This window comes from Ixodes scapularis, unplaced genomic scaffold, assembly GCF_016920785.2.
Source record: "Ixodes scapularis isolate PalLabHiFi unplaced genomic scaffold, ASM1692078v2 PGA_scaffold8__174_contigs__length_109621045, whole genome shotgun sequence".
Lineage (NCBI taxonomy): Eukaryota > Metazoa > Arthropoda > Arachnida > Ixodida > Ixodidae > Ixodes > Ixodes scapularis.
Window position 1 is genome coordinate 104,335,510 of NW_024609883.1, and position 12,232 is coordinate 104,347,741.

Below are 12,232 nucleotides of genomic sequence, written 5' to 3' on the forward strand. Positions count from 1 at the left end.
GAAAGGCTCGTTTATATCATTGACAAAAGTGTTTCAAGCCAAGAAAGAAAGGATAATGCGCGAGAAATAAAAAAAAAATATGCCGGACCACCGAGTTTACACTGCTTCCCAATAGATGGCGCCAGTGTGCTCTCTGGTTTAAGAAGTTTTAAGGAACCCAGGTTTAAGAGGTCGCAAGAGTGTGAACGGGCCTTAACAACAATATTAGCTGATAATGTTTCTCACTTTGCACAAGCTCTCTGGCGCTCGTGGTACCAGATATTTCCACCCAAAGACACTGATCAAGAAGCTGGGTATCCGTAGGCCTGCACTTGCCTCGGAGGAACCAAGGCTTCTGTTCCTTCAGTCTCTCCGTCGCAAAACTTGATGACAAAGTTGTGGGAATCGCATTGTTGACGCCGTGAAATGTCCGATCCCCAGGGTCTTGTCATCCAGCTTTGCGATCCTCGTGGTGACTGTATTTAAATTCGGCACATGCGGTGGACGCGACTAGAGCGTGAAAATTGGATTTGAGCTCGGGGACAATCAATGCCTCGACGTTCGAGTGCCAAATCGCTGCGATGGCGGTAGTAACCAAACAATTAACAATCGATTGAGCTTAATTCGTGTCATGTGTATTGCGAGCCCCAGCGCGTGGCTATGATAAACAGTGGAGGCAATATAATCGGCTGCAGATTATGCGACCACTTGTTCTGACTGCGATTTGAGGGGACGTGAAAGCTGCAAATTTGTCTCAAATTTCGTCTGCGACAGCCATTGCACGCGGAGAAAAACTAACGCGTATTTTACAGGGCACGAATGTAACAAAATTATTCGAAGAAGTATTCACTAAAAGTGCAAAACTTTTCGCATCGTGCCTCCACTACGACGCCACAAAAAACCTCATGCGTAAATGTTTCTTAAAAATGTGGTGCAAGGATGTTTGCACTTTCAGTACATACCGCTTAGAATGAATTCTCGACGTTCACAACCTAAGAAACACGCGTGACTTTTCTTTCACTCCACGCAACGGCAGTCTAAGTAAACTATTCGAGAAAAAAAACGACCAGCCTTCACCCTTCAACTCGCAGCCAGAACGATTGGCCACGTAACCTGGTGTCAATTGTATGCTATGAATGTTCATGGCATGCAGCATTACTACATCAACTTAATTGTGAAACTCTATTTTAGATCTAAATGATGAGATCCTGTGTTATATCTATTCATTCTGTGAGCTTGACTTACAAAGGAACAGTGACTTACATGACGCGTCATGGTTTAACATGAAGTCGTGATGTCACGTGAACTACGCTAGTAGTCATGTCATCTGTTTCAATACTTTCATAGTCGAAAATATGCAGATAAATGAAGTTTACTGATCGAATGGATTAACTGCCACGAAGTCGCCCAAAGACAGCACATTTATTGGCGACGGGACACATCGCCAGACATTGGCGATGTCTCCTCCAGGTAAGGTGCAAATTACATAAGAGCAAGACACACAACGGGACAGTAGGGTGCGATAAGGTGTCGCCGCTTTCGCTCCCGACTGTACTCTGAATCAACAAAGGACTGCTCCTTTTTTTCTACTTTTTTTTCTTTTTTTTCCTTCGTCTTCCGTACGCAGGTGTTATTCAGGAAGGCCTCTCAGTTCCTCTTCGAAGCCACCAGGGGCAAGTTCTACTTCAAAGAGGTGCTCATTAGCGTCCCCAAGAACTGGCCGAGGACGGTGCAGAGGGAACTGGTCTGGGGCAGCCAGTTCCGCGACGCCCAGTTCCAGATCATCCCACGCCTGAGGGAGCTGGGTATCCTGGCCTCGACGGCGACCGCAAGCTCCCCGGTCCGCATACCGGCCGTATTCCTCGCCAGTCTCAACGGCACCACAACCACGATATACGGAAAACCGGGTGAGCTTTCGCAGCTATGGCGCCTAGAACGCGTCTTGGACAGGGCCGGTTGGCTGCGGAATGTGCCTGCATATCTTCAGGTCGTTAAAAATATAGTCGCTAAAGTGGTTAGGAAACATCGCAATGTGAACCCTGAGACATTGCGGATGGAAATGACAAACAAGTCACATGTCACCGTGACGTCACGGGACTATGGCGCCACGGTTTCACGTGACGATATTGACGACAGACGCCCCCCATCGTCCTGTCTGTTATTTTATTTATCAGTGTCTCGGGGTTTAGACAATGATCCAGCTGTGGTACTTGGAATGCGTCTTCGACAGGGCCAACACTCTGCTGAATGCGGGCTATCTCTTCCTGCGGTTAAAATAGCAGCGAGGCACACTTTGAAGTCACGTGACCGGCTTCGTGGAGAAAACTAGAGGATCCTAGCGTTCCAGGCTAATTGATGCCGCAAGTCCGTCCTCATTTCGTGACTAGAGGGTTGAAATGTTGGTAGAGTGAACCGTATTCGATGTTCTTATCCCTTTCAAAGTGGAGATTTTTTTTTCAGGAGGCTTATTTTGTGGGTCTCTTTTATGTCGAAAAGGATTGCATTCTAAAAAAAAGTCAGTGCACGTCTCTTCTCTTTTTTTTTTTTTTACGTATTACTACGTTCTGTTTCCTCTCGTCATAAAATTGATGTCACAAAACCTTGATCCCGGAAGTGACGTCACACAGAAAACATGAGAGCGCCGACTGATTTGCATCGCCGCGCTCCCTGACGGTGGGCCGTGCCTCCAGCAGAGAACCGCGCAGTGCGCACCCGCGTCCTTTTAATGCGATAGCATCCTTTGTCTGCTCCCCCCTCCCCCGGATTACTTGGACTTTCTGGCCTCGTAGTGAGTAGAGCATTTCAGCTCACATTCTCACACTCTTTCACATTCCCACCCTTCGCAGGACCCGGCAACCTTGATGTCGTCCTTGAAGTTGTCCTCGAGGTTGTCCTAGAGGTCGTCCTAAAGGTCGTTCTTGACGTTGTCCTCTAGGACGTCATCCTCGACGTCGTCCTAGAGGTCGCCCTTAAGATCGCCCTAAATGTCGTTCTAGACGTCCTCGTCGACGTCGTCCTAGACTTTGTCCTTGAGGTCGTCAATGAGATTGCCCTAGCCGTCGTCCTTGATGTCGTCTTTGAGGTTATCCTAAGCGAATGGTCTCGCAAATCATAGACAAGCAACCAGAGCGGTTTCTGCAGCAATTTCTTATCTGCTGGCTTGCTCGTTTGCTCGCTTCAACACGATGTGCTCCTGTCTGATTGAAGCGGCCATAGACGCCACTCCGGCAGCCGTGATTCCACAATCTTCGCTTATCGTTCTGTACAGCAGTCGAGCGGCCGAGGTCGCCTCTTCTGCGGCACTGGCAGTTTACGCGACTCTCAAGCGGGACTCGGCGAAGCGTTAACCCCCCTCTCATTTCTTTGTGCCACCCTCACGTAGTTCTACGGAAATTTATGCAACATAGTACACCTATGCACCGACCATTTTTTTTATTAATTTTTATCTTGCGGGAGCACGTACTGTTCTTGCAAGCTGTCCAAATTCGCTGAACCGATTTTTCAACCTGTTCAGTAGATTTAGAAAGCATCGAAGGAAATGTTGAGGACGAAAAATTGTCGCCTTCCTTTCATGGGATATAATTTTCAGCTTTCCTCTTCCAATCAACATTGTGAGGGTCTCAGACTCTGACACGGAGGTACTTTACAGAGTCTCTGCGTTGCATGATAAGTTCTCATGAACTGATCTCTATTCCGAGAAGTGTCTGAATTCTTAATCTAAGCAGCTATAGCACTCCGAGTGCCACTACCTTCGGAGCAACCGACACACAAAGCGGTCTCTTCCAGCGTATCACTTGAGCAGAGTGTCGAATTTTGAAACAATAATTTGCGCCAGCAAAGCGAAGCATGGTGCAAATAAAACAAATTTAGTTCCCCATTTACATAACGAACAGCAACACCTCCCGGGCTGCTGTGTCGAGTCTCGGCCTGGGTCTTTCATATTGCAGCGCACTGTACGGCGGCGATTATATACATTGGAAATGTATATAATCGCCGCCGTACAGTGGGCTGCAATATGGAAGACCCAGGCCGAGCGCTTCAAGGGGGTCTTCCATATTGCAGCGCACTGTACGTGTGCAGCGGCGGTCATGAATGCTGAACGCTTCTCCGCAGCGATACAGGTATACGACGACGACCGTGAAAGGGTTAAGAGCGGCCCGTAAAGTATTTTTCTGGGAAAGGTCGTGTGAAGCAACAATTGAAGAAACCCACAGACAAGTCTTACATCTGATGAGCGGGATCGGCCGGAACGTTGGGTACTTTCGCCTCATGGAGCAAGTCACGTGACCTCAAAACTCCTTTTGCGATTATTTTAACAGCCGGCTGAGACTGCCGCCTTCACCTGCAAACGGGCCGGGTGTGTTCACAGTCCTCGTACCCACGCATTGAAAGTGGCTCCGAAGTAGCAAAGGACTGCGTCGCACCAGCCGGTGCGTCACGCTGTCGGATGGTGCAATCATATAGCTGTTGGTTATTGTCGAAATGCTATCGAAACAGGCGACGGGTTGCCAAGTTTACAGCGACCCCTGCGACAATTTGCCTTTTTCGACTGTGTCATCGTGTGCCAACACGCTGCTGTATTTGTTTCTGACGACTGCATCACCGCAGAGTGAGTTAAAGCACTACAGACGTCTGCCGTGTGCGACCACCACGCACGATCGCAGCACATCTGCGACGTCATTATTCGGACATCGGTAAACACCGCTGTAAATGAACACCTGTTTCTTTACCGCGGTCTTAAAAGTGTACAAGGCTAGCGTTATTAGACCAACTCAGTCATTGAACTGCCCATAACATTGCTTCTATGAGCAGTACGTCCCCCCTTCCCATAAAAGTTCGGCTCTCTTCGTTTGACACGCCGCCATTTAGGCGACGGCTACTATCCTTACTATACATTGTACTCTATGTAATACTAGGTTTAGATGCACAGCGCCTATAGTAGATTGCGCTTCATTGTAGCGTCTTCGAAGTATATACAGTTTTTGAAACGCCGCCTCTGAGTATGCGCTTCAAACGACGAATGACAGACTTGAGTGGCAGATGTTGTCCCCCTCCACGAGAGTTCGACAACTGAATTGATGTAGTAACTTAGGCCATAACCTACCAGAATTGTCGGTGCTTGAACATTTGCGTGACTTGCAAGCGACCTCATCGCAACCTCCTGCTCGTCGTTTCTACTTGTCCTTGCAGAGACAAATATTAAGGCATTAGTGTTAAGGAGTTCGTGTAGCAGAAAAACCTGCGTCGGCGATATGTGAAGAACTTTAGGCGGGATTCGGACCCAGGACCTTTCGGTTGCAAGCCAGCTAGACACGCTAACGACTAGGCCACGCAGAGACGCTTGCACGAAGCTTGGGAACGGGCGGGTGTTTATATGTTTAGAGATCGCGTTCCACTCTAAAAGGTGAAGCTTAAAGGGGCGATGCAACAATTTTTGTACTTTGCGCAAATACCGCTTAGAAGGGATCCCTGACGTTAATGACCTACAAAACACGCGTTCGTTTTTCACCCCACGCAATAGAAGTCCCAGTAAAAAATTAAAGAAAACCAAGCAGGTTCACCCCCTCAACTCGCAGCCAGAACAAGCTGCCACGTGATATGGAGCCGATTATATGCCGCCAATGTTGATCATAGCCACGCGCTGGGGTTGGCACTGCACAGGACACGCGCTGAGTTCCAGACATTGTTATGGCTCGGCTATTGTCGTCGTTGCAGCGATTGGACATGGGCCACTACCCAAATGCTTCTCGAACTAGCAATTATCACGAGCCCAAATCGAGTGCCCACGCAATGCTAGGGTCCAATCTATGAACAGCATTCAAATATCGTCATATGGGTGTACTCCGATCCCCACTTTACGTCATCAAACGTCGTCAAATTTTGCAAAGGAGAGATTGAATGAGAATGATCGCTTTCGTCTCTGAAATTGCACCGCAACAAAGGAGTTTCTTGGCCAGTGGCGTTGCGTGCGAGTAACCTTGAGTTCCACTAGTGCGAGTAAGCTCGTGTAAAGTGAAAAACATTCCAATTGAATATTGTTGCACCGTCCCTTTAAACATCGTCCAAGTATATATTGTATATATAAAATGTATGTTGTAGGAGATACGCGCACAGCAGAATGGCCGCCACAATGGCTGCCGATGTGACGTCATTTCAAGCCATGTTTAAACTCGCTCACCGGTTTGACCTGTATGCTGTTTCCGAACCGGGAATCTCGAATGTTACATTTCGGCCATCTTACCTAACGGCTTGTACAACGCATGGGGAAAGATGTCGGAATCCGATCAGGCGCTGGCCAATCACGGTGTCACTGTCGTTCACGTGATGTCGTGATTGGATGGACGAGGCCATCTTTTCGGCGCGTCGTATGACACGTCTGGCCTTTTGTCGTGCGTGTGTTCGGCACTCTGTTCTTGCCGTGGCACGGGGATTGGCGGTCTGCACGCTTCTTTGTCATGTGCTCGTGGATAAAAAGTGGTTGATGCGATACCCGTGGTTCTCTTTGCAGAGTACCACTTGGTACATCACTGGGCAATCCACCGATACAAAGTTTACTCCGAGAGCGCGGACGATCCCAGGAAGAAGTTCTACTGCAGCCCCAAGCCGGTACGTTCTAAAGGAGCTCTACATCTCGTTTCTATCATTGACAGAGACGATGTAACACCTTCGTAAGAACGACAGCTTGTACACGCCAATTTACGAAATGTCCCATTGTCACAATTAAGGATTGGTTAAAGTTAGACACCTCGCGAACAATGCAAAGGACGACGTTTTTTTTGTTTTTGTTTTTTTTATTTATTAAACTTATTTTTATCAAGGTTAAAAAAAGGCATGAACATGCACGAAACTCCAAACACAGATGCGATTGAAACTGTAACTGTGTTTGTCTGCCCCCCCCCCCCCCCCCCCCGATCCCTTTTCTTTTTGTTCTTTTTTTTTTTTTCAGCGAATTTTTGGATTTTTGGCGTACGTGACCAGAAACTTAACGCTCGCACCGCCGCACGTGCCGCACGCGCAAGCATTCCGCGTATAAAAGATTCGAAGTAAATAACCAAAATAAAGCGTTCACGAACGCGCGTGCAAGATGCACGAAAGCTGTGTTGTCTGTTTCCTCCCCTCGTGTGTTCCTTTCGTTTTAAGTCAATCTAGATCACCAACACGCTCAAATCTTTAAAGATGCCATTTGTTTTAGACTTTCAGACGCCGGCACGTGCCGCGCGAGGAACACCATTCCCGCTATTGTCCTTGATGCTTTGTGTAATTTAGCAATAGGTCTATTCAGTAGATTGGTTATCAATAGGCACCATTTTCAAGATCAGCAGATTCTCAGGTAGATAATAAAGGTTTGTCAATGATTTGCCGCTGTGCGACCCGCGTCGTCCATGTCTACGCTCGCTCCGCCCCCTCTTTGTTGCCCTCCAGTAGTAACGAAAGCGCTTCCTTGCCTTGTTTCCTTTCGTTCCGCTCTTCCGGGGTGGCGATCCCGTTGCGCGTGTCTACTTTCCGCGGGTGGCGGTCCGGTCGCGCGTGTCTAGTCTCCTCCGGCTTCTCGGGGCGGGTCTGTGTCGTGTGCTAAACATATTCGCTGGTCATTCACCTTCACAGAGTGGAGTGGCTAATGATGTTTTTTTGTTTTTCTTTCGTTTTCTCTTGCTTCAGGGTCAAGGCGTGCGTAGACACCGGCAGAGTGTTAGCCAGTGCACTCATGGGTATTATACGCGTATATACTTCGAAAACGCGTGACGCCTCAGTGTTCCGCGTGAACTCGCGTCGGCGACTTAGTTTAAGATTCGTCTTTTTGCTCTATAAAAAACAAAAAAACAAAAAAAGAGGAAAACTACGCGTCCTTCAAGTAAACAATATATTGGGTAGTGCATCCTGACTCCCAAAGCAATTGCCCTGCATGAAAAATACAATTATGGGCGTGTCAGTGGCTTTTTGAAAAGGATGCTACAACGAAATTTCGGCACTTATTTCTTTGTCTATTCGTGCTCTCTTGATGAAAAAGACACGAAAAGGAATTTGAAAAGTAATTAAACGATTGGCAAAGAGCACCTGGTGGATGTCGCTAACGCCTCGTTTGTAATGCCCATTTAGGAACCTTGGCAGGTAGTAACTATAACTGTCTCGCCTCCGGCCACCACGAGAGAAAAGGGGAAGTAGAACCTCCCCTCTTCCCGAGACTTCCCTTTGTGTCCCGGAAACGTTGCTATAGGGACAATCCACAAGATTATAAAAGATTAACCCTTCACTCAAAATTCGAACGCAAGCAGCTTTGGGGTTAGTTGCGGTGGCCCGATCGCTGGTGGGCTTCGGCCGCTTCGGTGGCTGGAACAGCTAGGACATCCCCTCGACGTCAGCCTCGCCGGAGCTTTGCTCGTCCCGAGACAATCTACGTCACGATTGCTGCGGACCTGGCGTACTCTCCGCTGGCTGCTCTCCGAGCGCTTGCCAGACTGGGCCGTTTATAACAAAAATACAGCCATCGGGCTCAAAATAAAATCGTTCAGCCTTTCCACTCTCGTGAAGAAGGAAGACCAGCGGAGCTGTACTCGATACACTGTGTGCTTCTTCTTCGTCGTCGTCTGCTTTTCGCGCTGTTTCCTACGCGTAATTGCCACCAACGCGCCCAACTATCCATTCTTCTATTATACCTGGAAAGGTTGGCGCCATCTACGAGCGACGGCGGAAACCATACTGGTTGTGTGCTTGCCGCCGTCGCTTATAAATGGCGGTAGCTGTCCAGGTAGGTTTGTGTCGACATACACGGACACGATCCTAGGGAACCTAGCCCTTAATAGCTCCGCTGTAAAAAAAAAAAAAAAAAAAAGGGGCGATTGTCATTAACGGATATAGTGGATAACATTCAACCTATTTCTGAACACGACGTGCATATTTCAAATTTCGTTGAAATCTCCCTTTAAGCTTCCCTATAGCTTCGTAATTCGTCTCTCGGTGTTCTTCGTGAGGGGTTAAGTACGCGCATTCTTTTTTTCCTCCTCATGATGGACAATCCACAATAGGAACGGTCTTTGGGGAGGAACGGAGGTGTCCGTTTCCCCCCAACGAGATACGTCTGTATACGCTGTTGTGCCCGTCGCCGAAAATGAATAGCGAAATAGCGTTGCTCGTTACTTCGTCGAGAATTTACGCGTTACTAAGATTCATTACTGCCTTCCAAACATAACGAAATACAGTTTCGTTATCTCCAAAAACCTAATAAATGTTACCTTTGCTTTCTTGCGAGTTCAGTATAATTGGCCGCGATAGGCCTAAGATAAGAACTTCGACAACAGTTCATCTTGTATAGAAAGATTTCAGAGCGTTTGTTTTATTTTTAAAATGAATTTGCGGAATATTTTATTGTTATTAAAAAAATTAGAGAAACAACGCCACGGAGAAGAAAATACGGTATTCTCCCTTTCCGGCAAAGTTTAAAGAATGCGAGTTAATTTTTTTCAGCTAAAACAAACATTATTAATCAATAGTAACAAGTGACGTAATGCCATAGGCAGTATAACGTAGGTAGTGACAAGAATAGTTTACTCGCTAGTGATTTAGAAATTAAGCGAGTACGCTACTACGCTACTGCAAAAAGTACCGCGTAACCAGTAACGTCGTCGGGTATTTGTAACCCAACATTTCTAGCAGTGTAAACGACAAACTTCCGGCCATTGTCTCGTGCATTTTCAGAATGGCGCTGAGATGAAAGCGGTGAGATGTAGTGACCTGATATCCTACAATGTAACGAACGGAACCGGTGGCGTGTGTCCGGACATGAACTCCTGCTCCACGTCCCCCTATTCCTGTGACGTCACATATTACCAGGGCCCTGACCGGGCTGCCGAGTCCGTCATGTTTCTGCCCTACCTTGAAGGGGTGAGTCTTAAAAGAAATGTTCTAAAGGAGCGGTGCAACGATTTCTTGTAATTTGCTCAATTACCGTTTACGATTAATCCCTGGCGTCTCTAACCTCATGAATCAGGCGTTAGTTTTTCTCCCCGTGCAACGGTAGTCGCACAAAAAAAGTGAAAGAAAAACGAGCAGCGTTCGACCCCTCAACTCGCAGCCAGAACAAGCGGCCACGTGACCTGGAGTCCCTTGCATGCCGCCAATGCATATAATAGGCACGCTCTGGGGACGGCAAAGCAGTGGGCACGCGCTTATTTCCAGATATTGTTAGGGTTAGACAGCTTTAGGGTCGCTGTATATTGTAAGGGTTAGCCAGCGAGCTTAGGGTTAGAAATTATTATGGTTAGGGTCAGACATTTTTACGGTTAACCAGCTAGCCGAAAGGCACCTCGACTCGCTGGGTGACTTGCCTGGACCGTCACCGAGTAACCGACACTCAGGAAGCGGCTTTCTCATCATTCAGAAGGTCATGTCGTCCTCATCTTGTATATAGGAAGTATTCACTGGCGGCCACAGCTGTGTGCACGACTGCTGAATGCGTGCTGGTGGCGAGCTTCCACAGTTCTTTTTTAACGTGCATTCCGCACCCTCAAGATTGCCGGTCTTAGCAGCCTATTAATGTGGGCTCGAATCAGGGCATGCGCTCTAGACATCACCCACAAATATGGCGCCCAGTGAATACTCCTTATAGTGTCATCTGATAATTACCATCACTAGACGCGGAACCACGAACCTCCCTGCCGGGTGATTCAAGGAGACGGCAGGCTCTTTAAATCGACCGGAAAATTGGGTTTCTTTACCTATTGCGCAACGACTTTGTGCACCGTTGTCCACAGATGGTGCAATTTTTTTTTTTTTTTGTAAAATTTGCAAAGAGCGATTTTACCTGAGGAAAAAGTAAAGAAAGAAAAAAGGCTTAGCTCCTATGGAAACGCAGCGACGCCACCGGTCTTCAAACAACACGGCGCCGTTTCGCTCGGGAGACCAGAGATGGCGCAAGCGGTTGCGACGCCAACTGCCGCCAACGAACGAGCAGACGACGCCGAGAGCCGGCGTATTTAGCAGACAAGGAACTGCGGTTCCTTGTTGTTACCGCGCCCGTTTTTGTTTCTGCGACTGTCGCCGCCTGCGGAACGCGTACCGCTTTTGAGTTGAAAAGATCGTCTGTTAAGACACCGGCTCTCGGCGCCGTATGCTCGTTCGTTGGCGGCGTTCGTTGCGCCATCGCTTGTCACCTGTGCGAAACGGCGCCGTGTTGCTTGAAGACCGATGGCGTCGCTGCGTTTCCATAGGACCTAAACCTTTTTCTTTCTTTACTTTTCCCTCAGGTAAGTTCGCTCTTTGCAAATTTTACAAAAAAAAAATGCACCCTCTGTGGGCAACGCTGCACAAAATCGTAGCGCGATAGGTTAGGAAACCGAATTTTCCGGTCGATTTAAAGAGCCTTCTTGAATCACCCGGTAGTACGGACTGTTGCCTTTCTATGGTGCCGCCGCTCTCTTGAGCAAATGAAGATTATTATTATTATTATTATTATTATTATTATTATCGGTGTCGTCGTCGTCATTACTATTATTATTATTACTATTATTTTGGCTTTGGTTATCGTTGCAGCGATTGGACCGGAGCCAACATCCGAGCGCTTGTCGAACTACATGATTATCTCCGGCCGAAATTGAGTGCCCACGGAATGCTCGTTTCCAATCTATGAGCCGCGTTCATGTATTGTTGGTTACTCGGGGTTTTCCGCCAACATTGCGACCTCCGAACTACGTCGTCAAGTTTTGCGAAGGGCAGATTGGAAGAGAGCGCTCGCTTTTATCCTTGAAATTAAGCCGCAACAAAGAAGTTCCTTGGTCAGTGGCATTTCGTGCCAGTATTCATGGGTCCCACTAGTGCCAGCAAGCTCGTTTAAAGTGAAAAACATTGCTACCGAATATCGTTGGACCGTTCCTTTGTGTTGTTCAGCAATCTGTATCATTCATTTTGAGACAGATGTAGACGGGCTGCTTAAAGGGAGACTGAAGCGGTTCCGAACCTCACTGGTGCGGGTTGTTGCCTTTCAACGGTGCTGCCGCTCTTTTGAGCAAATGAAGTAGATGATGATGATGATGGTGATTATTAATATTATTATTATTATTATTACTATTTGCTGGCTATGGTTAACATTGCAGCGATTGGACACGAGCAAATATCCGAATGCTTGTCGAACTACATGATTATCTCCAGCCGAAATATAGTGCCCACGTGATGCTCGGTTCCAATCTATGAGCCGCGTTCATGTATGGTTACTCGGGAGTCGGGGGAATATGCCAACAGTGCGACCTCTCAACTACGTCAT

General features: G+C 47.6%; 1 protein-coding gene across 1 annotated transcript in view; it reads left to right on the forward strand.

Annotated features, from left to right (window-relative positions):
* Nucleotides 1–12,232, forward strand: part of LOC8023262 (calcium-activated chloride channel regulator 1) — a 54,797-nt gene that overhangs the window by 5,644 nt on the left and 36,921 nt on the right. The window contains exons 3-5 of the mRNA XM_040219280.2: nucleotides 1,607–1,886; nucleotides 6,488–6,585; nucleotides 9,673–9,858. Of these exons, the coding sequence (XP_040075214.1) occupies nucleotides 1,607–1,886; nucleotides 6,488–6,585; nucleotides 9,673–9,858 (564 nt within the window). The remainder of the gene's footprint in view (nucleotides 1–1,606; nucleotides 1,887–6,487; nucleotides 6,586–9,672; nucleotides 9,859–12,232) is intronic.